This window comes from Archocentrus centrarchus, chromosome 7 (genome assembly GCF_007364275.1).
Source record: "Archocentrus centrarchus isolate MPI-CPG fArcCen1 chromosome 7, fArcCen1, whole genome shotgun sequence".
Taxonomy (NCBI): domain Eukaryota; kingdom Metazoa; phylum Chordata; class Actinopteri; order Cichliformes; family Cichlidae; genus Archocentrus; species Archocentrus centrarchus.
Genome location: NC_044352.1, coordinates 34,472,306 through 34,500,208, shown reverse-complemented (window position 1 = coordinate 34,500,208; position 27,903 = coordinate 34,472,306). Strand labels below are relative to the sequence as shown.

Sequence of the window (27,903 nt, the reverse complement as noted above, 5' to 3'; positions counted from 1 at the left end):
ACAAAGTTCTTGACAGAAGTGACCAGTATTGTCACTGTTTATAATCTATAATAATTTACAATATGTCACCCAATCTTAACAGTGGTGCAGTAAATAAGTGAAACAATCAATAAGCCTTAGTCAGAGACATTATAAGACATTATAATATCAACTAACATAAAGGGCAAAATGTTTGTTAAAGCCATATTTTAGGGTGCACGTGTATGTTTTACTTAGATCTGACTGGTGATTCTGTACATGTAGTTTTTGTAAGACACACACACATTGACCTTTTCCCTCCTTAAGATCAAGAATCTGAACTGAACTTTTCTGTTTTATCTTTTGTAAGAGCATCTGAAAAAGCTCATCCTCATTATGTCTTTGGGGAGCAGTGCTCGTTTTCCTTTTTCCTTTCTATTTTTACTAACTGGGTTGGAAATAAACCTTTAAGTAACACAGCAGTTGTCTTATCCTTCTAGAATTTGGGTCACATCACCCTTCAGATAAGGAAATGTTGTATTAAAAGCTGATGATTGAAGCTCTTTTTAACCTGCACCTCTTTGACCAAGCCACAAGAAAGAAATGATTAGTGCTTTGAGAACTGGGCCATTTTATATAATGTCAACCCCTTTGCACTACTGTGGGTGGCTTTATGGATATCTTAAGCTTTTTTTTCCCTCTGACAGATCTGATGAGTTGCCATATAGCAGAGGTCTCACAGGGAAGAGCTTATGAGCTGGATGTTTCATGCAACATTGAAAGGGACTAGTTTTTCTGCTAGCAAGAAGAATAGTGAGTCAGACCTAGAGAGCGACTGGGAGCTTGTTACCTACTAAAATAGGTCTGCACCTGTGCAGCTGTTAGGAAGACTGTCATACATCAGCACCACAGGGGCGTGATGTGGGCAAAGTGCAAATCTTTAAAGAAATGCAGTTTGAATAATTCAGTGTTAAAGGAGCACAAGGTAAAATTTCCTCTTGTATCAGCTTTGAAATGGTTATTCATTTGTTTGCTGACACTGTCCTTCAGAATGCTAACCTATTAGCTTTCATAAAGAATATAAAACCCATGCCATTAGTCTCTCAGCTAACCAAAGGGCCTGGTTACTGTAACCAGCCTTTGTCCAGACTTCAGGGGTTTTGCTCTGTGTCCCCCTATTCTGAGCTATGTTTACAAGTCCAAAAATGGGGATGTCATTTTCTTACACCAGAACTGGAAAGTTCATTGTTAACAGCATAAAAAAAAATTACAACACAGCAGGATTGACACTGGCTGTGTTGACTAGGGAGACATTTTTAGACAATCATTTGATGCCAAGTTAAAAACTGCCTACACGCAAGACTCCACAAGGAAAACAACTTTTTTCCCCTTTCAGTTAATAAAAAAAATTTCATAGGAATAATATTTTTCTGTAGAAAAAGTACTCTTGGCCTCTAGTATGCCAAATATGTATATTGTTAGTATGGCCTCTGTATTTGTCTGGAGCACATAATTCCAGAAGGCCTTAAAACTGCTGTAAGATGCAGTTTTGTTCTACAGGTCAAGTTTGGTAATTTCTTTCTCACTGTAGGTGCCTGCACAATTACAGTACACCCCACCAAGCAAGTCCTGTGATTAAATTTGAATTTTTTTGCATCAAGCATTCAGGTTTGTGCTTAATTTCCTGTCCAGTCCTGGCCAAAGTAGTTAGAAGTCTCTGTGGTGACACATGGATGCTGTCCTTAGCACCATAGAGCAGCTGACTGACTAGAAATCTATACTGTACTCTATGATTTTCTGTACAGTGGTTTATTTCATATCATTTGGAAACTGTTTAGATTCTCTTGATGGGAATATAAACAGTCTTATAGAGTTTTATTTTATTTTTTATTTTATGATATCACACTTGATCTCCAAAGTGAAACAGCAGAGGTTTAAACGTTTAATTGAAATGTGTTCCAACTTTCACTTCCTGTTATTAGCTTCTCATATGAACACTTAATTGAATATAAATATACTTCTTTTGTTTTACATCTGTTTATTCCTTTAAATTATACAAACCTTAGGTCGTTTGAGTGATTATCTGATAGGGTTCTAGCCAGAGGCTGATCGCTTGACGCTGCGCTGGGCTGAGGTATTGTCACGCCAGGCTGAGAATTTCACAGGTTCGCTAAAGGAACTCATCGTTCTCACCACAATTAGAATGTGGATGGGCCATAGTGGCTGCATGATGGGTAAATATTCTTAAGTTCCTGTGGATAAATGATCATAAAGATCGTGCTGTATTTAGGGAAGGGAACTTCTTGTGTGACTGTATTTATAGGCCATGAGGCCTGAGGCAAAGTCCTTTATTTAGAGTTTATTAGAAAAAAGCTTTGATTGATGTTTTGACAGCACAGTTTCACATGCAATGCAAGGCAGTTTGGAAGGAAAATCACAGTTATGTGTGTACTCTAACCACTCATTTAAGTGAGTACTTCTTAATCTACTGTTATGGCAATAGTTCAGAAAAGGCTTCTATGTAGAACACTGAAGTAGGTAAGTGAAAATGTTCAGATCCTCTTCAGGGATCCAGTAACCATTGCAGTTGCTCTTAGATCCATTAGCCACTGAGCATTGTTGTTATGTGTTGCGTCCATCCCCCATATAAACTTTCTGTATTGCTCCATCCATGGGGCTGTTCTCATATTGTTCTCCTGCCACTGAGAGTACACCTAGGATGGTTCAGTAAAAAAAATCTGGTTCATTCTCCTGGCATATATATTTCTGGTATACCTTTTCAAGCGGTTAGCCAAGGCTGTTAGTCTTTGCTTGGCATTTTCTAAGGGCTTAGGCCTCAGAGTATGGAGTATCGACAGTTTGTTGTACTTCTCAGGCACCCTTCTTCTTCATCACACCTTTCTGCAGCTCTGATAGTTGGCTAACTTCCCTTCATGCTGCCTTGATCTTTGCTTCTAGCTTTCTTCTCCATGGAGGGTACTGCTCCTGGTGGCTTTTCATCTTAAAGCCAAGCATTTTGAGGACCACTGTTAGTGTGGTATAGATCAGCTGGTTGGTTTCAGTGATGGTCAAAGTAGGGATTGTCCATAGTGCTACATTCGCATCTTCAAGTAGACTTTAAGAGGGTACTTCATAGTCTTGGCGATTGGCCATGGAGCGTCCAGGTTTCTTAGACATGATCTATTCCTTCTGGACAGCTGCTCTGGCATTCAACATATGGGTCTTGGTGGCCAATCTCGGATTATGGGAATGATGATACCTCTACCCTGACCTGACGTCCTGGCTCCCCCTTGCTGTAGCATTTTTGTTGATATTAAAATATATATATATATATATATATATATATATATATATATATATATATATATATATATATATATATATATATATATATATATATGTGTGTTTATTTTGGCTAGCTTTGGCTAGGGTTGTCACAGTACTAAAATTTTAGGCTTGATACCAAACCTCAGGAAAATGTGCTATACAATTCCCGATACAACATGGACAAAAATGGCGCAAAACTGAGAGGCATTAAAAAAGATTAGAACAATATAAAAAATAACGGCCATGATAACACTATGTTTAAGTTGACTTACTTCCACAGTAGTTGCCACAGTAGATGGATCGGCCTGTTTGATTTGGCAAAGATTTTATTCTGGATGCACTTCCAGGCTCAACCCTCCAAATTATCTGGGCTTGGGACTTGCACTAGGAGTACATTAGCTCGTGACTCCTGGTGTAACTGCTGTAACTGTGCGCGGCCAGGTTAACATTAATGAAAACTGTTCAATACTTCAGTGTAGCTGAGCTTTACTGAGCTCTCCAAATCCCTCCTGAAGTGTTGTTCAGTGTTGTGAATGTCAGCTGCTTCAGTTGCGAGTGAGGTCCTGTGTGCCTGCGTGTCTGCAGCATGCTGTGTGGGGTTGTGTGTCAGCTGAAGTACCAAAAACAACGCTGTTCATCAATAATGTTGCAAATCAGCCTGATCATAATTTTTAGTATCATTTAGTACCCGAGAATTTATTTATTTATTTATTTTTCCTTACAACCCTAACTTCTTAATTTACTTAATTAACTTAATTTACTATTGTGCACTGTATTTTAGTAATCATTTTTATCACTCATATTTTTATTATTTTATTATTTATTGTCTGAGGCACCTAGAAAGGAATGCATTTTAAATTTCGTTGTGCAACTTCTGTGTACAATGACAATAAAGATTCTGATTCTGATTCTGCACAAAATACATTTTTTTTATATCGACAGCTGTCTGGTTTTTATTTCCATAAAATGACTTCGAAGTGTTCATCAGCATGTCTTTACAGTCCACTGCTGACCTCATTCTGTTCTGCAGTTGGATTTAAAGTGGTTGGCATGTCCTACTGTTGAACCTCTGCAGTAAATAGCGTTTGCCCAGAGCACATCTGTTCAAAAGGCTAATCCACAAAAGGCTGGTCTCTTGCATAATGCTCCCACTGGGCAACCACTTCAACTGGCACAAACAAGCTACACAACAATGGTGTCACAAAAATTTGCTGTGGCCAGGCTGCATGCCAGCAGAAAGAGAGGTCTGTTAAACTGCTCAGTCAAGCTGACTTGTGTTTGAGCTCTGCTAATCAAGCTGGACTCATTTAAAAAGCTTCTCTGGCTTTTCCCCATTATGTAATTCTCCCTTATACCTCCCAGTGTCCTTTCTTTTCTATAACATTTTGCCTTCCCTATTATTACTATTTTTACTCACTTTGTGTGTTTGGTCTGAATTCCTCTGCTCATTGCACCACATGACTGATCAGGTCACCTTGCGTTTCTGTTGTTTTTGATATTTTGAAGTCAGCATTTTGAGGAAAGGCCTGCAGTTGTACATAAGCCAGCACCAGGTTTAGTCCAGTAGCCTGTCAAGGTTAAGACTTGTATAAACAAAGGAGCTGTAATGCTTATGAGCAACAGGATTGAATCAGACCACTGGGATTTAGTTTAGTTTATTATTATTGTCATATACAGGTAACTATGCCACATCACTACCAGCAATGAAATTCTTAGGCCCAGGCCTTCACATATAAACCAAAAGCAATATTCCACATCAACTAACACTTAAATAAATAGAATAAAAGTAAAAAAGTAGAAGTAAAAGTAGAATATAAAGTAAACTATATATAGAAAAGACTGTAAAGACTATATACAGATAGAAGCAAAATACTGAGGGTGTCAGAGAGAGAGAGAGATAGAACAACAACAACAAACAGCTTTTATTGTCACATACACGTTTAACCCATCACACATGCAGCACAACATGTATTTCACCTTGTATATTTATAAATATGTGCAGATTTGTATATGTATTTTTTGGTTTGTTTCTTGGTACTTGTGACCACATGATCATGATTAGGTGTATGCATACAGGGTGTGTCTTGTAATGCTCTGTATGTCTGAAGAGGGGCAGCTATGCCTGAAACGTTACGTGTGTTGATCTCCATTAAAGTTGCTTAGGAGCTACTCCTGGTGTGTGAACTCTACTCCTCTTTTTCTATGATTGTTTTTAGTCCTGCACCCAGTTTTTCACCTTCTTGGATTGTGCGTCTTTTTTTTTCTTTAATTTTAACATCTCCTTGTTAAACTTCTTCAGTATGTTGTTACAATGCAGTCTGACCTTTTTTCTTTCCAAATTCAGCCTGTATGAGTAAACTTGTGCAGCCTCGTGTTCACAGTCCTGGAACATAGGAAGCATTCATATGTACTGCTTGATGAATAACCTCGATCAGCTAGTGTACAGACTGCATGTAAGAGGAATGGTCTGCAGACATTTATGAGGCAGCAGCTGATGAAGTGGAAGTTTGTTATAAATATTTATTTAAACAAACTGCCTGACTCTTTTGTAGAGTCAGAATGCCTTTTATTGTCAGTGCATTATAAAATACAATGAAGTTGAGGTGCAACTTGTGCCAGTGTTTTAAAATAAATAGCACACAGTAGCAAAAAACCAAGCCATTCACACACACAGTAAATCAAACCCTTTCAGCACAGAATTATCAGTATGAAGCAGTCAAGATTTAAAGTGGACATGAAACACTACATGTATTAAGGCTAATTTACACTATGGAGCCCAGCTCTAAAAACCGTAACAGATATAACACCGTCCATTAAGCTGGGTTTAAGAAACAAACTTTAAAGTTACAGTTTTTAGATCATCTTGTGCAGGTACAGACTGTGATGTCACTAGGTAGGTTGGTTGTCGCCAGAGGTGGGAATTAACAAAGTACAATTACTTCGTTACTGTACTTAAGTACATTTTTCAGGTATCTGTACTTTACTTGAGTATTTATTTTTCTGACTACTTTTTACTTTTACTCACTACATTTTTACACAAGTATCTGTACTTTCTACTTCTTACATTTTCAAACAGACTCCTTACTTTATGTTTAACACGTCAAAGAAAAGTTTGTATTTCCATCAAACATCAAACGATCTGAACCTAAACGGAGGAATAATAACATATAAGAGACAATCATACTGGCCTATCCTCCATCATCAGGCTTATCGCGTACAAAGTGATTAAATATGCAATATAGCGCTATAATCAGGGGTCACAGCGGGCCGGACCGAGTCCGTAAGTTTGCGGGGGGCATAAACAGTTTAGCTAGCACTACTGAAGAGGAGCGAGCATGAAGGGAGTAACGTGTGGCAGGTAAACGCAACATTTCTAAATGCTCAACAAATATCAGCAAACACACAAAGTGTGTGCAGTTTGTCACACAGTGTGTCTGCTAGCTAAAAGAAGAGCTGCTGTAATTCAGGGAGAGCAAAGAGAGAGAAGTTCACTCAGAGATGGAGAAAGAGGACAGGAGAGGACGAAGAGAGGTTAGATTTAAAGGTAAGGACTGCAAAACAAACTGAAGTATGCTGACTTTGTGTAATTCAAAGATTGTATGAAAATACTGCAGTTTAGTGTATAATAAACAGATCAGCTTGTACTGTATTTACAGTAAAGCTGTGTTGGTGCACAGAGGCTGTGTTCATGGTCAGAGTTACAGGTTACATCAGTGCAGCAGAGATGAGTTTGAATCAAAGCTGCTGATGCTGAGATTCATTCACTGAATCCAACATTTCTACAGCCTGTATGCTGTCAGTGTAGGGGATGGAGATCTGCTCAGATAGCTGTGAAATACTGGGTTACATCTTTGTGAATTCAGTTCATCCACACAGAGCAGTAAACCTCAGAGCAGCAGCAGCAGGTCAGCTGATCACAGCCTGCACACCAACATCATTTACTGCAGCTACAATAGAAAGCTGTGGTTCTTCTCCCCATGCAGAGCCACTACAGCTGATCTTAGGGTTCCTCCACCTTCTGAATCCCACTGTAACCCCTGAGTATCCTCATGTTGGTGTTTAGGTGGAGGCACAGTCACCCTCTACTATGGAGGACACAGAGAACAGAGCTGTGCTTAAATTCACTTTTACAGTTTGTGTCCTTTATAACAGATTCAATCTGAGTGCATTCATTAGGATTAAAATTTAGATTGGAATAACATTTCTATTCTCATGTATTATTTTATATTATTACAGTAATGTTTAATGAGGTTCAGTATAGCAGGTAGAAACTAGGGTTTAATATTTTTCCCGAAAATGACATGAATCAAATCCCGGGAAATGGCTCGTCATCCCGGGAAAAAGTTTATTTATTTTTTTATTTTAATTAGGCCTTCTGTAGCCTGTGTCGGCCTTAACCTATTCTGATATTGTAGAGGTAGCTTTCCAGCTATGTCCTGTTATGCCCAGTAGGGGGTAACGTCGGCTTGATTAATGCAATAAAACCTACATCTCGACATTCGAGTGCTCGAGCTATGCGGTGTTGTATCGTTCCTCAACACTCCCTTAACAAATATAATTCGAAGATTCCTCCATTGTACATGGAATTATACCAAGATATTTTTACAACTGCTGGTGCAAAACAATACGGTTCATCTCCACAGCATTGATAAAGGCTCAGCCACGCTGTCGTGGCGACATCTGTTGCACTATATCTCCACCAGTGGAACGCTGTAATAGTCACTGAAAAGTTAACTACTGTACTACACTATAATATGACATAACACAGGGCCTTGAGTAATGCACTACGACTTGGTCATTGCCATTCTGGCAACAGCAAATTTATAACACCGTGTCTGAGGGTTAAAGTAGGTTCGCTGTGAATCGTCTTTTGAAAAACTGGCCAATCATTATAGCCTAAAAATATACATTTCACTCAACTCCATTTTAAAAGCGAAATATGTTAAAGCAATCTATTTCATGATAATTTCTTCACACATTAGGCCCGTATCCTAATTCATGATTGTTAGTAAGCGTCTGCAAACGAGGAAAAGAAACACTCGAAGTTAAACAGATATTTCTTTATTGTTCAGGGCAGGCATATTTTATAGGCTATATAATGCAATATAACAATATATAATAATATAAAATTATATAATACAAAATACCTTAGGGTAAACACATTGCCTACGATTTCAACAAATTAAAGAGGAAAAAAGTACAACTGTGTAATACCTCTATTAAAACGCTTGAGATGAAGGCTGAAGCCTTAAACGGAGGCTGAACGTGCCTGAAATGAAGAGTAATGCTTTTCGCATTAAACGAACCCTTCTCTCAATATTTCCTTAAATTTAACATTCTGAAGCTTTCTTTTCTTTCTGAAAGTCAAATCGACGCACGCGACTTTTTTCCCGGTTTCCCGTCTAACGTTTCCCGGGAAACGGGAAATGGTTCTGATCGCATTTCCCGGGAATCCCGGATCCCGGGATTAAACCCTAGTAGAAACATCCTCCAAAGAACTACTTTTAATTTCTTATTCTGAGTACATTTCAGAGCCTGTACTTTTTTACTTAAGAAAAGATGTTGAACCAGTACTTAGACTTTTACCAAAGTATTATTTAACACAAGTACTTGTACTTCTACTTAAGGATAGAATGTCAGTACTTTTGCCACCTTTGGTTGTCGCTAATAGACTTTGCATTAGTTTATGTTAGCTAACTAGTGACAGAACCTCAGTGGAAACAAAGGAAGCTTAGATTGATGTGTGAGACTCCAAGGAAGAGATTTCATACTTATTTTCTTGCTTTGGTTTAGAAATTCACATTATCTCACTGAGTGGATTACTTCATACTAGAAGTGAGGAAACGCAAAGCCCAGATATAAGTGAAGGAGGCTGTAACATGGAATTTTTTTCCTGTGGATATGCTGGTGGGTATTAGAATTTCCATTTCATATTTCAGAAAGAAACTCAGTTATATTTGTGGTATGGCACACATGTAGTAACTGTTATCTCGTAAACTGGATGTGTTTGGGAAAAGAAACACTTAACCCGAAGATAACTGGGGGTCAAATCACACCTTAATATTGAACAATAGTGCTGATCGTATCTTGTGAACATCTGCTTTGCCAGCTGATTGCACCGCTCAGCGTGTGCACCCGACCTGATGAGAAAAACTGAAACACAGAGGGGACAGCATCATAAAGTGCTCAAATCCTAGCATTAAAGTTAACAGTGGACTTTCCTGTTTCAGTGCAGCTAGCCATCAATGAAGAACCACTTACTGATTAAGACACAGAGAGGGAAAGTGGACAGTATATCCTTGTTTTTTTGTTTGTTTTTTTTGTTTTTTTTGGGGGGGGGGTTTACCATAAAACTCATTGCTGAAACCAGGGGCAGTATAAAAGTGACCCCCTTAAATTGCTTTTAGTTTTAGCTTCTTTGTTTTCCACTGAGGTATTGTTCTATCACAAGTTGGCTAACAAACTAATTTAAGTCTTTCAGCAGCAACCAACCTAGTGACATCAGTCTGTACTTACAGGAGATGGTGCTGTACATGCTCTAAAAACTGCAACTTTAAACACTTATTTCTTAAATCCAGCTTAATGGACAGTGTCATATCTGTTAGAGGTTTTTAGAGCAAGACGCCGTGGTGTAAAGAAGTCTTAATACATGTAGCGTTTCATGTCACTTTAAATTGAAGGTGCCTTGGTCCATCACAGTAATTGTGATACATTTAGGACAGTAATTGCACTTGTTCTTTAGTGGAGCCACCCAGCAGCCTGCTAACATGGAGAGTTTTGTCACTGACTGGTACTGGTATGTTCACAGGTGGGCCATATGTTGCAGTTAGCTCATCCCTTGTGGTAGTGACTGTGTCGAGTGTCTGACTTCACTGCGATGATCATGATTGTGTAGTAGGGCTGTACCAGATCATCCACAATAATACTGGTATAAATTTCTATGTGATTAAAAAAAATTCCATATCGTGGGTGCCTGTGTGGCTTAGTGGTGAAGCCGGCGACCACATACATATGCCGCGTTGCGGTGCGGGCGGCGCAAGTTCGAGTTCCAGCCCGTCGCCAATTTGCCCGCGTGTCTACCCCTGTATCTTTACCCCATTTCCTGTCTCTCTCTACTACTGATAAAAGACATTGTGGCCAAAAATACACACACAAAAAAGAAAATTTCATGTTGCGATAGATAATGATAGATCCATAGATAGATAGATAGATGGGTCTTTTATTAATCCTTAGCAGGAAATTGTGATTCAAAGAATTCAGGAGAAAAAACTATTCAGAATGAACCACTGCTGGGAGCACTGGGACAGTTCCTGGTGGCGTGAGGGTTGTTTTGGCATGCCGTGAACAGTCAGCTAGATCAGTTTTATGTACGACTTTATCACTCACATTGCTATGGAGGAACGTAGATTTGTTGGTGTGCATTATCCTGCGTTGTCCCGTTGCATGACGCAGTTTCAGCCAAGCTATAGCTGTCAGACAGATGGCCTCACATTCGACTCTGGAATGCTCTAATATACAGAGGAGTTCATGATCCACTCAATGACTGCAAGGTACCGAGGTCTGTGGCTGCAAAACAAGCCCTTATCATCAACCCTCCATCACTGTGCTTAACAACTGGTACGACGTGTGCGTTTGGTTTTTGCCAGACGAGTTGTTGTGCTTTATGGCCGAACATCTCCACTTTGGTCTCTGTTTTCCATTTGTGAATTATCTTTCTCGCTGTAGAATGATTGATTTCAGATAGTTTGGAAATGGCCTCATAAGCCTTCCAAGATTGATGTGCAGCAACAGATTACTTTCCACCGAGACTTCTTTTCAATGTGTTAACACACCACTGAATGTTTCAGACCATCAAACTGCCAAAATTTCAGCTTTTATAGAGGTGATAATGCTTGCTGATGATCAGTTAATCAAGTGCATTGGTTAGCAGCACCTGGCTGTTACTTAATGCCCGTAGAAGCAGTGTGTACCTAGTTTCTCACTGGGGTATGCCTTGTGTTGTAGTCCAGCTAAGGTTGTATTTGTCTAATTTTAAGACCTGCTAAGGACGAGATGATTTTATGTCCTGACGTGTAAAACTGTCACAGTCCTGGGTCTGTTACAGTGTTGGGTTTTTTGTGGACTTTCAAGCCTTGATTTTGCAAATATTCTATTGAGTCTTGGTTTGTTTAATGTTTAGATTTACTTCATCCATTCTTTGTTCCTGTATTTAGTTCTATTCCTAGTTCTCTTGCTTTAGTTTGATTTCAGTCTATGTTCCTCCCTCTTGTGTTAAGTCTCTTGCATTGTAATGCTGTTCAGCTGTGTCTTGTTCTCCCAGCTGTTCACACTCTCCTGATCACCCTTCTGTGTATACTTAGTCGCTATCTCCCCTTGTCCTGTGTCAGAGCGTCTCTTCGCCTCTCTCCAGTGTCTCTAGCTCTTGTGTGGTTTCCAGCTTTTGTTTTCAGTACATTCTTACTTTTCCGTTTCTCATTTTGTACCTGGTTCATGTTCTTGTGCTGAATGCCTTCAGCCCAAATAAACGGCTCATTTTCAGTTAATCTACTTTCCTCTACACATCTGTGTTTGGTTCCTCACTCCATCTACACAATTTATGACAAAAACCTTAGAATTTAAAGAGGGTGTACTTTCTTTTTAAAATGACTGTAGTCTGGTACCTGTTGTCAAATCACCAGACAATCCTTGGGAAGGATTTTTGCTTTAATCCTACCCTGAAATTAAGTAGTTGATTAGCTTCATGGCAGTCATAGTTACATTACAAACCTGTACGTGATCAATATAAAATAAATAGAAAAAGTCTAATTATTTAAAATCTGTGCAGAAGTGAATAGCATTAAATAATGTGAACTCAAGTGGCACTGGTCTCTTCAAGATACATGAAGTCAGCAGGTCCAGGTGAAAGCACCGAGAGCCAGTAACCACAGAGGAAAGGGAATTTATCTTCATTTCCAATCACTTAGTTCCTCCCAGTGGAGAGCCTTTTTAAAATCATGCAGCTCGTGTTTTCTGCTGTTTTGAGCCACAGCGTTGATTCAGAGTGGTTGCATTACACAGACTGCTTCTGGCACTGCTGATAAAGTTAAAATGCCTTGAAGGTTGCTTTTGTAACTCTGTGTATGCAGCACAGAGAATAACCTTACTCTGTCACCATGAAGGAATGCAAAAAATGTTTTCTCAACCTCCCTTGGTGTTGCAACACTAGCAGGCAAGGATACACATGGCTGAGGGAGATCACTAGGTGTGTTTGCTTTTACAGTGAAGTCAAAGGGAATTTAATCATCCTTACATTAGGAATATCGGCTTTTTGCTAGAAAGACTCACTTTCAGTTTGTGTATCTTAAACAGATGTTTTCTTCAGTCATGGAGAGAATGCCGATGTGGTGTGGTGACGTGTTTCTCTGTATTACTGTAGGGTCTTTACCTTACAATATAAAGCACCTTGAGACAACTTATTATGATTTGATAAATAAAACGGAATAAAAATTGTCGTATAATGCAATATGATTGGGTTGCACTCATAAGCCTCCATAAATGACTAGACTGCTCCTCTGATTTCGTATTGCACCAATAAACACTGGGAGACCATTAACTGATAAAAGGTTTATAGATGATGAAACAAAATCAGAGAGGTTTCTTTTTATTCCTCACATTTCTCTTCTTCAAAACCTGGTTCAAAACCAAAACACTATGCTACAGACACAGCTTCACTGGTGCTAGATTTTTGGGACAACTGCTTTCTCAGCATCTGACCTTGTATGTAATCAAGGTCAGATATGATTCATTGTTTTCCCGCTGGAATACAGGCCTATATATTTACTTTGTCTTCAGGCTGCAGGCGGAAAATATCTGGTAGGTGTCTCCCTTATGTCTCAGCCCCCAACTATGTAGTTTTTTTTTTCTCTCTCTCATTTTGTTCTGTAAAAAAAAGTTTTTACATTGGCCCATAACAAACATTCAAGCCAACAAAATATACTGTATCTGTCAATCGCAGGGATGCACCGATATGCTGGCATAACATTGGTGTCAGTCTTGTTTACTGACATCATCAAATAAGATGGCATTTACAAAAAGATGTTATTAGCTATCATCTAAGTCATTTCAAAAATTGAAACACGTGTAATTGTCAGAGTGGTGTTTTTCTAAATGAAATTCTCCTCTTAAGCCATACCCCTCCATCTCTGAGAATTTTTGCATGTTGCCAGTAAGTAAATGATATCTTGCTTCATTTTGCTGTCTTAACCTTCACCAGAGTCCATCCTGGTCTCTGAGTGCAGCATTGCTTACTTTTTACTTTTGTGTCTTACTAGGATAAGAGTTGTAAGTTGCTCTGTATACGTTTCTCCACAGCTCCACATAGAAATTTAGATGCAGTAACAGCACAGTGTGCAAAGCTTTATGACTGAGCATGTCATAAAGAGCCAAATACCTGTCAGTATCAGATGGTTAATAGCTTCAATTTCAGGAATGTCAGAAATTGCTTCTCTTCATCAGTTTGTTTAATGTGGTGGTTCTGCCCTGGCTCAGCTTATATCCAAAGAAAGAAAAAAAATGGTTGGTTGACTTTGATTTTTTAAGAAAATACACTTTCTGGATTTGAAATGAGATTAACTACTTTTCTAAAGCTGGGATTGTGGAATTTGACTGTTTTTCATCTCCACAAACTGAATAAATAACCCTTAAAGTCAGTTTTGTCCAACACCTTTTGATTTCACAATCCTTTACCTTTAGCTTATATAGGGTAATATTACATTTAGTGCCACATACTGTCTGCAGGTGATGTCCAGTAGCACAGAGAGTGCACAGAATAGTGCTTGAAATTCTTGTGGAGAGAACTCTCTAGGAAAGTGTAACTGTCATCCAGGATGTGCTCGAATAGCCTTGACCACTAAAAATAGTCCACAAAGTTTAGATTTAGGTTAAAGTATGTTGCCTGTAGAAGATGTTGCTGCTGCTTGATTTTGAGCTGGTTCTGCCATCTTGTGGGCAGAAAGTTGAAATTGCAGCATGGGTGCAGACAGAAGGTTGTTGTGAAAAGCCTCAGTCATGTGATGTGATCCTTTTTCAGTGAGAAAGATTTGATCCACAACCAGAAGAAGACACGAAAAAATCGCTGCATGTTTGCCTGTGCCTCCCCCGATGTGTTCTATTTGAGGTGACAGGATACTGAAGAGAAGCAGCCTAGAGGAGACTCTTAGTTAAAAAAAAAAAAAAAGAAGGAAGGGAAGTAGGAGAGAGTGATACAAGAGCAAAGCTGCTCAGTGAGAGCAGGAGTAGGAGGAGAAAGGCAGGGTAAGGAGAAGAGTAGCAGAGGCGGTGTGGGAGACCACCATGAGATCCAGAGTATGAAGGAGCGGGAAGATTTAGCAGGAGGAATGCTGCTCACGCTGCTTTTCTACCTTCGAGTCAAAGGTGGGGTGAGCATGAATGGTCCTTTAAGGCAGGATTCTGACGATATCGGGTCATTTTAGGTATGTTGCAGACAGCCAGACTCCAGAGAAATGCTGTATAGGGAGTGAGGTGAGCTGAGTTGCCAGCAATGACGTCATTAAGTAAAAGAAATGGGTCATTTTGATGTTTATGCATTTTAATCCTAATCATGATAAATCCACTAATTCCTGTCTTGTTATCTGCTTCCTTTGGGTTCAGTGCAAAGACACCTTGAGCTAGAGCCTTTCCGTTATATCAGTTAGAATGACAGGAAGTGCTTTAGACACAGCTGCTGCATCTTAATTGAACATCTTCACTATGCTTTTTTCACTGGGAGCATGTGAGGCTCTCTGACAGCCTTAACAACATGTTACTCCTTGGTTGTTGCCAATATGAGCAGTGTAACGCCCTCAGTGTCTCTGTATCATCAGCTGTGACTAGTAACAATGTTGTATTTAAAAAGTAGGCACTGTAGGTGCCAAGTGTGCCTTTAAAATAATGCCATGGACATGCTTTGAAAACAGCACTAAACACAAATTTTGAAGGTACTTGATGCCTTTGGTACTTTAAAATGATCTGTGTTGCGTGGATTAGCCTTAACTCTTTGTATTTATTCAGAAATATTCTGATGTCTTTCAAAATATGTTTTTATAAATGTTTTAAGCATTAGTGATTTTTGTACAAAATAAGTATTGTGAAAAGAAATCACAAAGACCTGACCCAAAAAAGTCCCGCTTGCACAATACACTGTATAAAGACTTTATATTCAGCTGATTACTTACAGAATACTGCAGCGTAGTTAAATCAATATTGTCAAACTGTCAGTTTGACGTGAAGCAGACAGATGAGGCATGATAAACAGAAAAAGACTGTTCTGATCAGTGTTACTTTTGACAGCAAATTTTGATTTAGTTTTAGTCATAATCTTTTGACGAAAATGTAATTTAGTTTTAGTCATAATTTAGTCATCTGAATAGTTTTAGTTTTAGACTAGTTTTAGTCGACGAAATTATCGTAAGAATACAGTCGACTAAATCTACAGTCGATTTAGTGACTAAAATATAAAGGGTGTAAAATGTAAATGCTTTTTCTTCAGTTCCCTTGAATTAGTCATTATACACACTTATACAAAATTAAACATTTATTCAAAGTTATGGAATATTATTAATAATAATAACATTAGCGTTTCACCTGCTTCCCACACACCTGATCATTAACACCACCTTACTGAGATAATCCGAGCGTTTTACAGCAGGACGCTCTGAAAGGTACAGGGCAGTGTTCAGGACTAAGATTATAAAGGCTAATCCACCGCGGTGTGGAGATTTTCTCTAAACACAAACTGGGAAAAACACTTTACCCTGCATGTCATTAAAATGCTGACCTTTGCATGGAGATCTGGGTGACTGGTTTGCAGATGTTTAAGATTTGTCGTGTTTTTACCCGAGATAGTCGCCCCACATGGTTTACACATCGTTTAGTTTGTCACGGTAACATCGGCTCTTCTCTTTCTCCCTGCTGACATTGTTTACATAACTTAGTTCTATCGGAAGTAACGACCAATCACAGGCTAGTTTGGTCTTCCTGGGTTTAGAACAAATTTGTGCAACTGTGCGTTTGATTGGATATTTTCCTAACTTGTCCCGCCCTGTCACAAAATTAAATAAGTTCTGATTGGATGTTGTCCCCGCCAATCATTTTCGTCTCGTTTTCATTCATTGACGAAAGTGTCAATTAATTTCATCATCGTTTTAATCATTTTAGGTAGTTTTTATTTAGTTATCGTCTTGTTTTCATCATAAAAAAGGGGTCGTTGATGAAAACTATGATGAAAATATCTCATCAATGAAATTAACACGGGTTCTGACCTCTCAGTGTAGTCAGACATGAACTGAGATGGAATATCTTGAGGCTAATATACAGTCTTCATGAGATGATAAGTGTTCTTTTGCTCAGATTTTATTGGATGAACTCTGTGTTTTGGTGTTTTTTAAACTGTGGAAACATTGCACCTGTTGTGAATTTCTATCCATTAGCGTTCCTAATGTGTCAACAATATACCAGTTGCTTTCCTTTGTGCATGTTTGAAGTATATGTGATCGAAAGTACAAATTCATAGATGCTCCAGCTGGTTATAAGACCATGCTGATGGCTAGTTTTCTCATATCAAAGCACAGCGTTCTGTCCTCAGCACCTCAATCAGCAGCAGGCTGCTAGACTGGCAGATCTGCTGATTGACCGAGATCAGAAAACTACCAGGACCATTTCCTTTAGGCCTGCTTGGATATAATTTATAAGTTAGTTCAGATGGTCAAGAATCTTTGACCAGTAGGTATATACATAGTTTAAACAGCTTCCACATGTTCTTAAATGTCTAATTATCCTATATTTGTCTCATAGACCAAAATTCATGATCAGACCACACAATGGTCAAGTATTGTTCCTTCCCGCTGAACAATCAAATGGAGCTTTTTAAAGCAGCATGGTGATGAGAATCTTGGCTTTAACAAAAGAGAACTGCAAGCTAACAGAAGTATTCAAAAGAAGTCCACTATGAGTGCTTCAGATGTGCAGTGGCCATATTACAGCCTTTACCTGCTTATATCAAGATATTACACATTTTAAATCAGAACCATATAAAGAGCAACACCAAATCTAATTATGAGGTAAAAAGGCTAATTCTGAACTATCAATCATGCAATGCTATTGTAGGGGAGTCTAAGAATAAAAATATGGAGCTGGATATATGAATAATTACCTTTTACCATTTTAGTTATTTTGGAATAACTCAAGAATTAATCAGTTCTTCACCCAGCACAAATGATGAGAAGAAGATAGGGCTGTGTGTGAGTGAGAGGGGAGGGCAGTGTGTGTTTCAGTTTGCTATACGATAAAAGTGAGTGAGAAAATGCAGCTGGTAAAAAGCTGATATTTTTAACTTCACTAATCCATATAGAATCCATTTGATTTCATTTATATTTATATTGCACCACTTCACAACAACACTCATCTCAAGGTGCTTTTAATTGGTATAGACCATGAGACCAATATTAGACAGAGAACCCCATCAATCTTGAGCTGCACTTGGCCATGGTTGGGAGACAGAACTCCCTTTTTAACAGGAAGACATAATCTCAAAAATTGGCAGCAGGAACTGAGTGTCTAGAACAGGGGTGGGCAACTCCAGGCCTCGAGGGCCGGTGTCCTGTATGTTTTAGATGTGTTCCTGAGCCAACACACCTGAAGCACATATAGAAGTCATTAGCAGGGCTCTGAAGAACTTGACTGCATACTGAGGAGGTAATTCAGCCATTTGATTCAGGTGTGTTGGATCAGGGACACATCTAAAACCTGCAGGACACCGGCTCTCGAGGCCTGGAATTGCCCACCCCTGGTCTAGAAAATAACTTGGCACATTTGCAAAAGTTCGTGAGTTCTATATTTGCTGATAGAAAGGTAGATCTGTCACTGATGAGTACTGCTGCTGATCCCCCCAGAACTCAGTAAAAACAAACACTACAGTGCAGTTTCACTGCTTTGTGTTTCCTTTCTTTTTTCCTGTGTTTGAGGGAAGGGGCGTGTATTATTGGTAGCAACTTATATGCTGCTACTTTCCTGTTAGTGAGAGGAACAATGTCTGGAAGTGAGTCAAACCCTTGTAAATGTCCTGGCCTGGGGAGATTTGGTAGTACCACCCTGTTTTCCTGCTCCACAGCTCTCTGCATAATCCACAGTATATCACCAATAGGCTGTCTGCTCTTCTTCGTCCCTCCAGTGGACAAAATGGCAGGACTGTGTGCTTTGGCCTTTGCATCTGGAGGTGTAGTATCATGTTTTGATTCATCATCTGAGAAGCAGTTTGCCTTGCCTGCTTTGCTCATTTACCTTGTGTCATTCTTACTGTCTTTGTGGCTCCTCGGCAGAAATGTGGGGCAATGCAGCACTTGTTCTCCTGAGGGGGATCCTGTAATAGGCCAGCGCTTTGAAAGTTTGCCAGTTAAGTGCAAGTGGTGTGTTGCAGAGGTTGCATCGCCATTGGGCTGTCATGGATCTATGTAATATGTAAATGAGAACCAATCAACCCCTGATCCTGAAATTGTTTTTTAATTGAATGCACCATGGTTTAACATCTGCTATAGCCACAGGGCATTCAAGAGGGAGGGTGTCATCTGTTTTACACCTGCTACTCTGATTCTTAAATCCTGAAGGAATAGATGAGACTGGAGAATCCCACTGGTGTATTTATCATGGCTTGTGGTTAACACTTTACCAATTTTTGAGTTGGGGGGGCTATCTTTGAAATTACTGGCAGACATAATGTGCTCATTATACTAACTGTTCATCTCAGAGTTAATATTACCCTTATTTTCCAGTTTCAATTCTGCATTATACATCGGTTACTTCCCTTTAACAATACTCTCTCTTACTTCAGTTATGTTTTTCACTCGCTGACTGAGGTTGGCTCCTGGTACACCCAAGGCCTTGAGTCAAGTCAGGTTGCTGCTATTATTGTTATTTAAAATTCAATTCAGTGTTATTTATATAGTGCCAAGTCACAGCAAGAGTCACCTCAAGGTGCTTTATATTAAAGACCCTACAGTATTAGAAAGAAACCCAAGCAATCACACAGCTCCCTAGTCTTGTCCACTTTTAGTACTGCAGTTTTTGGTGTTTCCACATTTTGTTTTGAAGTCTCTTTGTTTGTGCACTGGTGAGTAGATTTAACCCAGAGCACTCTGTAGGACAGCCAATTAGACATTAAAGAGGAAACGATTTACTCACATATTTAAGCTCCTTCTGTTTAACGGCTCATCTGTTCATCAACACTGATTAAAGAGACTGAGCTAAGAGCTGCAATTTAACACTTTGTCAAAACAAGTTGGAATTAATTATTTAATTACACTGTATTTAGCATCCAGTGTGGGCATGTGCTGTGTGTAAAATCCTATGTAGGTTCAGTTTCTTCACACTTCTCCTCATGTTGTGTCTCCCTCCCGTCTCCCTCCCTATCCCACCAGTAACAACGCAAAGGAAGAAATACTGAGTAACTATGGAAACACACTGCAGTGGTTTTCAGAGAGAACTGCACTTTTTCTTTAGAGTGCTTAACTTAAGAGGGTTGAAGGGAGCTTACAGAAAAATCTAAAGAGCAAGGCCTATTTGTGTCTCCTCTGTGCTTGCTTTCACTTTGATCTCAGCAGCTCGGGTAGACACAGAGATATATAGAATGACAGAAATATTCATCAAGACCCAAAACAGGTAGAACTTACAGTTGTTGAGAGGTCATTAAAGACAGAAGAGACCCTTTATAGCAATGCTACTATAGTGACATGAGGCTTCTGTGTCCATTCTGACAGGAGTTTTGCTTTAGTGTTGCCTTTAATCCCCAGTGCTAAGTATCCAGTAGTATTTTTAAATCCCTGTTTCTATGGCTATTTGCATACAAAGATGAACACTTTGAGTCTTGTCCCAGACAAAAATAATCTGTCTGTCAAGCATGCATGGCAAAAATGTTCATATATACACTCACCATTCAATTTTTTAGGTACAGCTGCTCATTTACGATAGATACCGACATCTAATCAGCCAGTCATATGGCAGCAACTCAGTGCATTTAAGCATGATGCCATGGTCAAGATGATTTGCTGAAATTTAGACTGAGCATCAGAATGGGGACCAAAGGGGATCTTTGACTTTGAACATAGCACGATTGTTGGTGCAAGATGGGGTGGTCTAAATATTTCAGAAACTGATAATCTGCTGTGATTTTCCCACATAACCATCTATAGCGGGGGTCGGCAACCCGCGGCACCAGAGCCGCATGCAGCTCATCCAAGCTTAATCTGCGGCTCTGTGCAGCTTGTGGAAGTAAATTAAAGTATCCAATTGAAGTGCATTTTATTTTTGTCAGTTCGGTTTTTGTTGTAGTTTTAAATTGGAACATTATTGTGATCTTGAAATATTAAAATAAAATCATTTTATTTATCTATTTATTTGTTTTCGTTTTTCGTCACTCGCGGTAGCTGCTACCAGCTTCCTCTAGTATTTGCGGCTCTCACTGTTTTGTTTTCCGTGGAAACCGGGTTCAAATGGCTCTTTCCGGATTACAGGTTGCCGACCCCTGATCTATAGGGTTTACAGAGAATGGCCAGAAAAAGAGAAGATATTATTGAGTGGCAGTTTTCTGGTTGAAAATGCCTTGTTGATGTCAGGGAAAAATTGCCAAACTGCTTCGAGATGATAGGAAGGTAACAGTGACTCAAATAGCTACAGTTATACCTAAGGTGTGCAAAAGCGCACACTTTTGACCCCTTAATACCTTTTGAGCATTATTTAAATGCTACAGCCTATCTATAGTTGCCCATCCATTATGACCATGGGGTACACATTTAATATATGCGTAAACACACACACACACACACTGGAGGCCAACTCCAAGTCACCATCAAGTGCAAAATATACCAAGTTGATACATTGTCCCTTCTGCTGCTTTGTATATGCCTAACCCCCCCTAATCCAGCTCATCACTAAGAGTGGCTGCAGCTATAGATTCAGTGACCTTCAGCCACCTTCTGTACGTAGATGACATCAAGCTGTATACCAGGAGTGAGTAAGACACTGACTCACCGATCTATGTCACCAGGATCTACAGGGAGGACATAAGGATGTCATTTGGACTTGATAAGTGTGGCTGAATGGTTGCAAAAACAGGGAAGTTGATCCGGACTGAAGTGGTAGAGGTGCCAGAAGACAGAATGGCGAACATACAGCAGACATACAGCTACAAGTACCTGGTTACACCACAGGCCAACAGGAACCGTGATGCAGAGGTCAGCCACAGCCAAATGCCAGAAAGTAAGACAGTTGCTGAGAAGCCAGCTTAATGGTAGGAATAAGATCTGAGCCATCAATACATACGCCATACCAGTCATCAGATACCCCACAGGAATAATAAGCTGGCCACATGAGGATACAGATGCAAGTGTCAAGACACAAAAAAAATCCAGAGAGGCTTCCGCCCAAAGTCCACCACCCTGAGGCTGTGTCTAGGAGGAAACTCCACAATCTAGGAGGAAATATGGAACATCCACGATTACATCAGGAAAATGGCCCACCCGAGATGAGATGCTTCAAGAGTGCCTCGTGCAGCTGAAGACATAGGAATAGGATGGGGAACTATCATGGTAGACCAAGCCCCTGCATGGGATGTACCATTGACAGATAGAGGAAATGGCTGACATCAAGAAGTCCTACCAGTGGCTAGAAAAGGCTTGTTTAAAGGGCAGCACAGAGGCTCCAATCATGGGGGTACAAGAACAGGCCCTAAGCACCAGCTCCACAGAGGCAGGAGTCTACCACATCTGACAGGATCCAAGATGCAGGCTATACAAAGGTGCCCTCGAGACAGTCCTCCATATAGTAGTAGCAGGATGCAGGATGCAAGCTGGGACAGCAGACACTGAAGTCCCCAGCTCCTGATGGCAGACGCCGCCAAAGGTAGTTGAGAACGACAGGGCTTGAGGTCCTGGGGTACTTAAATTTCCAGAAAGCGAAGCAGCTGCTGGCCAACCAACCAGTCATAGTGGTGGGTTGACATGGAGCAGAGCACCACCATTGTGGTAGATGTGGCAATCCCAGCAGACAAACAACCTTCGAAAGAAGGAGCACAAGAAAATGGAGAAGTACCGATGCCTGAAGGAACAACTGGAGCAGCCAATAATGGCTGTGTGCACTAAAGCCTTACTTTTTTTTTTTTTTGTGCCACACAGCTATATTGTTTTGCAAAAATGTAAATACTGCTGCATTGGCTGACGTTCCTTCATCACCATGAAGTTACTCTGTAATCCAGTGCTTACAGTGGTAGAGGGCCTGAGCTTAAGGAACACACACGTACCATTTTATATATGAAATACACATACACAGAGTATGCAGAGAATGTTATAGCCATTTGGAACAAGAGCTCATCCCAGGGTATGAAAATGTAAAGATACTGATTGTTCACATGACCAGCTACAAATCTGATATCAATATGTTCAGCCTGATTTAGCACAATGGTAGAATATGCTTTCAGAAGAAGAGATGGAAGAATTTATTGATGGGATGCACTTTTGTTGACAATGTTATTCTGACATCCTCACAGCAAACTAATAATAGCTGGGTATATGGTGGGCTGGGGCTACCATAGCAACAGAGGCAAAAGTTGTGTGAGTGGAGGAAGTTATAAGGCTGCACCCATCACTGGAGAAAACAACTAGACTGGAAATCCAGTAGAGACGGGGATGCACTGGGCGAGCAGCTAATGAATAATTAGTGGGAGGCAAGACGGCAACGCTTGATGTAATTCAGCCAACTGGTTCACTTAATACTGTGGTGAATGATTTGTTTTGTTGATGCTGTAAACAGCACAAGGCAACACACACAGATCGCCTTGCCTCCTTTACTGATTTGTGTTTCAGTAGGTTTATCAGTACCCAAGGATGTGCGAAGTTCTGCTGCTTATTCACTTTGACAGCACAGCAATATGCTCTTTAAATGTGCGGTATATCATTTCTGTGAGGTCTTGAAGTAGCATATCATAACACTGGAGCTATTGTCTTTAACACCATTGTAGTGAAAAGGTATCTGATGAGACAGGGAGATATTACCTTTATGGGAACGTGTCATTAAAGCTTTATGCATGTCAAATGTAATCATGTTTATTTGTCATTTTATTCTAGTGAAAGTGTCACAAGTAAAATTAACTTGTGTAATGCTAATTGCTAACTTACAGTTTGATGAGTTTACACCTACGGCTACTGCATCTAATGTGCTTTGGTGAATTCAGTCAAGCAGTAGCACAGTGCATTTATCCTTGGTCAAAATAATCATACTAAAATAGCTATTAGTATGTTGAATACTGTTATAATGTCATGTTGCAGCTAGAGAGGGTACCAAATTTAAGGTGTTATATTTTCATTTTTTCAAGGGACCTTGATGTGACCTGTAACTGAGTAAAAATAAAAAGGAGTGGTAAGTGAAGGCTTTGTAAAAAATAATTTAAAAGTTACTGAATCATAATTGGAAAAAGAAAAAAAGCCCCGATGATGTCACCAGCTAGGGTTTGAGGACCTCTTTGTATTTTTGTGAGAAAGCCTATGGTTAGGACTGCATGGTGTATTGTCTTTTTGTTAGGATGAGGTGATACCTTTAATGCTGATATATTTTGATGTCTTCACAGTTATAAATGGAGTCATAGTAGATGTATTTTTGCCATACATATAAACATTTAGAAAAGACTGAGATACCTGTGAGTCACATTTCCATGATGCAGGTTTTTAGCCACCAGAAAAAGTCTCAGGAAAGTTGTATTTGAGCTTGAGTCTGTGGATTTCAGTAATTCTAGAAGTTGATTCAAATAGGAGTAAAGAATAGATCATAATAGCTCTGTGTTGTTTTGTTGTTCCCATAGAAATGGCTTAATCTGTCTCCCAGTAATTTCTGACTTCTCTGCCCTGCAGCTCTTAGCAGTAAGTTCATATGTTCCTGAAACAGCGACTGTAGAAAGCATCACAGAAATATATTCTTTGATTAAAAAAAATAAATACAACTGGCCTCTGTTTTGTGCCTCAGACTGGGAGAAATAATGTAGTTTGGGGGGCTTTTCTCACTGGATTACAGTGACTTCATGGTGATGAAGGAATATGTCAGCCAGTGCTACAGTGGGGCTGACTGATATGTTTTCAGTCATTTTTGGAAAATAATATAGCTGTGTGGTGCAAACATAATACTAAGGCTTTAATACACACAGCCATTATTGGTTAGGCTTTTTTTCCACTGAATTTGTTGAACCAGACTGATTCTTTGAGTTTTTATTGAATTAGTGTTGTGATGTTGCAAAATATCAAGGAAAAAACACTGAAGTATTCTATGCCAGTTCTGTATTAAATTTAGCATCAAGCTTTATGATTTACATTATATTAGTATGCCCAGTTTGTCTTGTTTACTATTTACTGTTTTAAAGTCTGATTTACCAACCTGAAATTAAAAATTTCTGCTGTTAGGAGCAACATTAAAACTAACTATAATATAATATAATTTTCATAGTAATTCATATATAAATTCATGCAAAAATCAGGCATAACATTATGACCAGTTGCCTAATATTGTGTTGGTCCCCCTTTTGCTGCCAAAACAGCCCTGATATGTCGAGGCATAGACTCCACTAGACACCCGAAGGTGTGCTGTGGTGTCTGGCACCGAGATGTTGGCAGCAGATACTTTAAGTCGTGAGGTGGGGCCTCCATGGATTGGACTTGTTTGTCCAGCACATCCCACAGATAATCAATTGGAATGAGATAACAGAAATTCAGTTTGAAATTACTCACAAGTATGCATAGTTACATATTCATATAAATGCATTTGTTTACATAAAAAGTTAATTAAAACTGGTAACAGGAGGTGGTTAGTTTGTGGTATTGCTCATTACTGTGATCTAAATTTACTGCTGTTGTATTGAAGTCTGTGTCCCAGTGGCAGGTGGGTCAGATATTGACATTAGCACTTTACATATGACCTGGTAGAAGTTAGCAATCTATAGCCAACAGCCTGTGTTGTTTTTTTTAAATCAAATTTTAAAGGAAATACATCACTTTATCTTGTATTTTGATGAGAGTGACAACAGACAGAAAATTTCACAGGCCGGCACTATCGGACGACCGGGGGGAGCGAGGGGGCCCCCGTGGGATTTTCTGGTTTTTAAGTGGGCCGCTGCACTCTTGACTTTGGGACCCTCTGCTATAGATTTAATATTGTTGATGTTAGAACCAGAAAACTGCCCAAGCCACTCAATTTTCTGCATGAGATTGGGAATGCTAACAGCTAGGTTTGACTAAACACACACACACACACACACACACACACACACACACACACACACACACACACACACACACACACACACACATTGTGAGCATACCAGGATATTCTATGGTCTTGTCAGCCAATTTAGATACCAGAAAGGTTTGTCTGTGTCCTTATTGTCATAGCCAGCATTGACATTGACCTACTGTAGGTAATAGAGGACATCACTGTCATGTGGATTGCTGCAATGCATCTGCATGCATCTTTGTTTAAAATAAAAAAAAAAGGAAACAATCTGTGAAAAGGAAGCCAAAAAAAAACAGAACAAAAAACAGGATGTGAACTTATGCCACCGCTATTCCTGCAACTTTGATGCTACTGTATCATATAATGACCAGCATTGCTGCAGCTGGTGCATCTCGGAATTGATGCCAAGGCATTTTGCGTCCAGTGGTGAGATGCAGATGGCAAAATGGCATTGTGTGATGTACCAGGATGAGAGCTCATATACTGACAGAAATATGACCAAATAATCCATTAATAAAGCTAGTAGAGAAGATACAAACACTAAACCGGTCATTATTCATCTCATTCCTTCCAATGAGCTTACTAATAATGTGTCTGATGGGATTGTTTCAGAAGGTCAAAATATTGATGAACCTCAGGAAACGTTTTGTAAGAATGTAGAATTAAATATTGTTTCAAACACCTAGTTCTAGCACACTGCAAAGCACATGATAATGAACCTGCGGTTTATTTTTAGCTGACTATGTAGTCCTGTTATAAATAGCTACACCTTTAAAGTGTCATCTGAATAATTGGCATTATAAGGTACTGAGAAATCCATTCATCACAAGAGTAAAAAACTGAGTGATGGAGCTATTGAAGAAGGAAAGAAGAGATGAAATATGAAGGGAGGTGATTAAAGAAGAGAGTAGACTGCTAAGGGAGTGAGTGGAGCGTGTGAGCATGCTTTTACACTTGCAGAGAAAGCTTACGGTTATTTTCCCCTTCTTTTAAGCTTAGATTTCACGCAAAGGAACAGCAGCTGGACCTTTACCTCAATTTTTACTCAGTTTTATCACTCATCTTTCTACTCTCTGTCTTAGTTCCCACTCCATCCCCTCCCAATTAGTTCCATATCATGCTGCTACTCTTCAACCGTTTAATCTCTATCCTAGAATCGATCTATCGCCGGGGGGCCAGAAGATGGAGGAAGCTCTACCAAGTGAATGGACATCTCTTCCAGGCCAAACGCTTTAACAGGGTGAGTGTCTTCAGATCTTACTAATGCTCACTGCTGGCTGAGGAGAACATGTATTAATCCGTGCACTTTGCCTTAGTTGAACCGCTCTTCACTGGGGAATACATGAATGAAATTATAGGTTAATTGTTGCCATATCCTCAAAATTCTAATGAGTTTAGGAGTTTGTTTGTTTTTTAAGTTCAGCGTGACCAGTTTTAGAATGAATGTGAACAACTTGCCCTTCTCACATTTTGCTGAATAACATGTGAAGCAAACAAGAAGAGACATTCTTATAATATTACCATTGACAGATGTGTCTCTGTAGTTGCAGCTGGTAAAGAAGTAGTTAGCAGCAGACTTGCCTGAGGACTTGCTCTTTGTCACTGGAAAGTGTACAATACCAGTCAAAGATTTGGATACACTCACCCATTCATGTGACTGTGTGAGTGTGGCCAGACTTTTGACTGGTACTTTATGTCTGTTTGTAAGGGAGCTATATCTGCAATAGACCCTTAGTAAAGACTCAGAAATAACTACACCCAACAAATGGTAAATGGACTGGTTCTTAAATAGTGCTTTTCTACTCTGAGGACTCAAAGTGCGTATACAATACGTTTACATTCACCCATTCACACCCATTCATACAAGCACTTTCAGGTGTAACTAAGCGAAGTGCTTTTATTTTCCAACATTCACACACATTCATAATCCAGTGCTTCCATCGGAGAGCAACTTGGGGTTCATTATCTTGCCCAGGGATACTTTGGCATGCAGCCAGGAATTGAACCACCAATCTTCCGATTAGTAGGTGACCTGCTCTACCTCCTGAGCCACAGCCACCCCCAGTGTTAAGGAAATCTGTCTAGAATAGAATTTAAAATTCTTCTTCTCACATATTCACTTGAATAATCAGGCTCCGTCTCATCTTAAAGACCTCATAGTACCATATTACTCCAATAGAGCACATTGCTCTCAGACTGCTGGCTTTCTTGTGAACTTAGGGAATTTAAAATTAGAATTGGAGGCAGAGCCTTCAGCTTAAAACTTTCCTTTTTGATAAAGCTTAAAGTTAGGTCTGGATCAGGTTATCCTGAACCCTCCCT

General features: G+C 39.5%; 1 protein-coding gene across 1 annotated transcript in view; it reads left to right on the top strand.

The window, feature by feature from the left end:
- The window catches only part of prkcz (protein kinase C, zeta), a 178,615-nt gene that overhangs the window by 80,203 nt on the left and 70,509 nt on the right, over nt 1–27,903 (top strand). Inside the window, exon 5 of the mRNA XM_030732648.1 lies at nt 26,736–26,821. Coding sequence (XP_030588508.1) covers nt 26,736–26,821 — 86 coding nt within the window. The remainder of the gene's footprint in view (nt 1–26,735; nt 26,822–27,903) is intronic.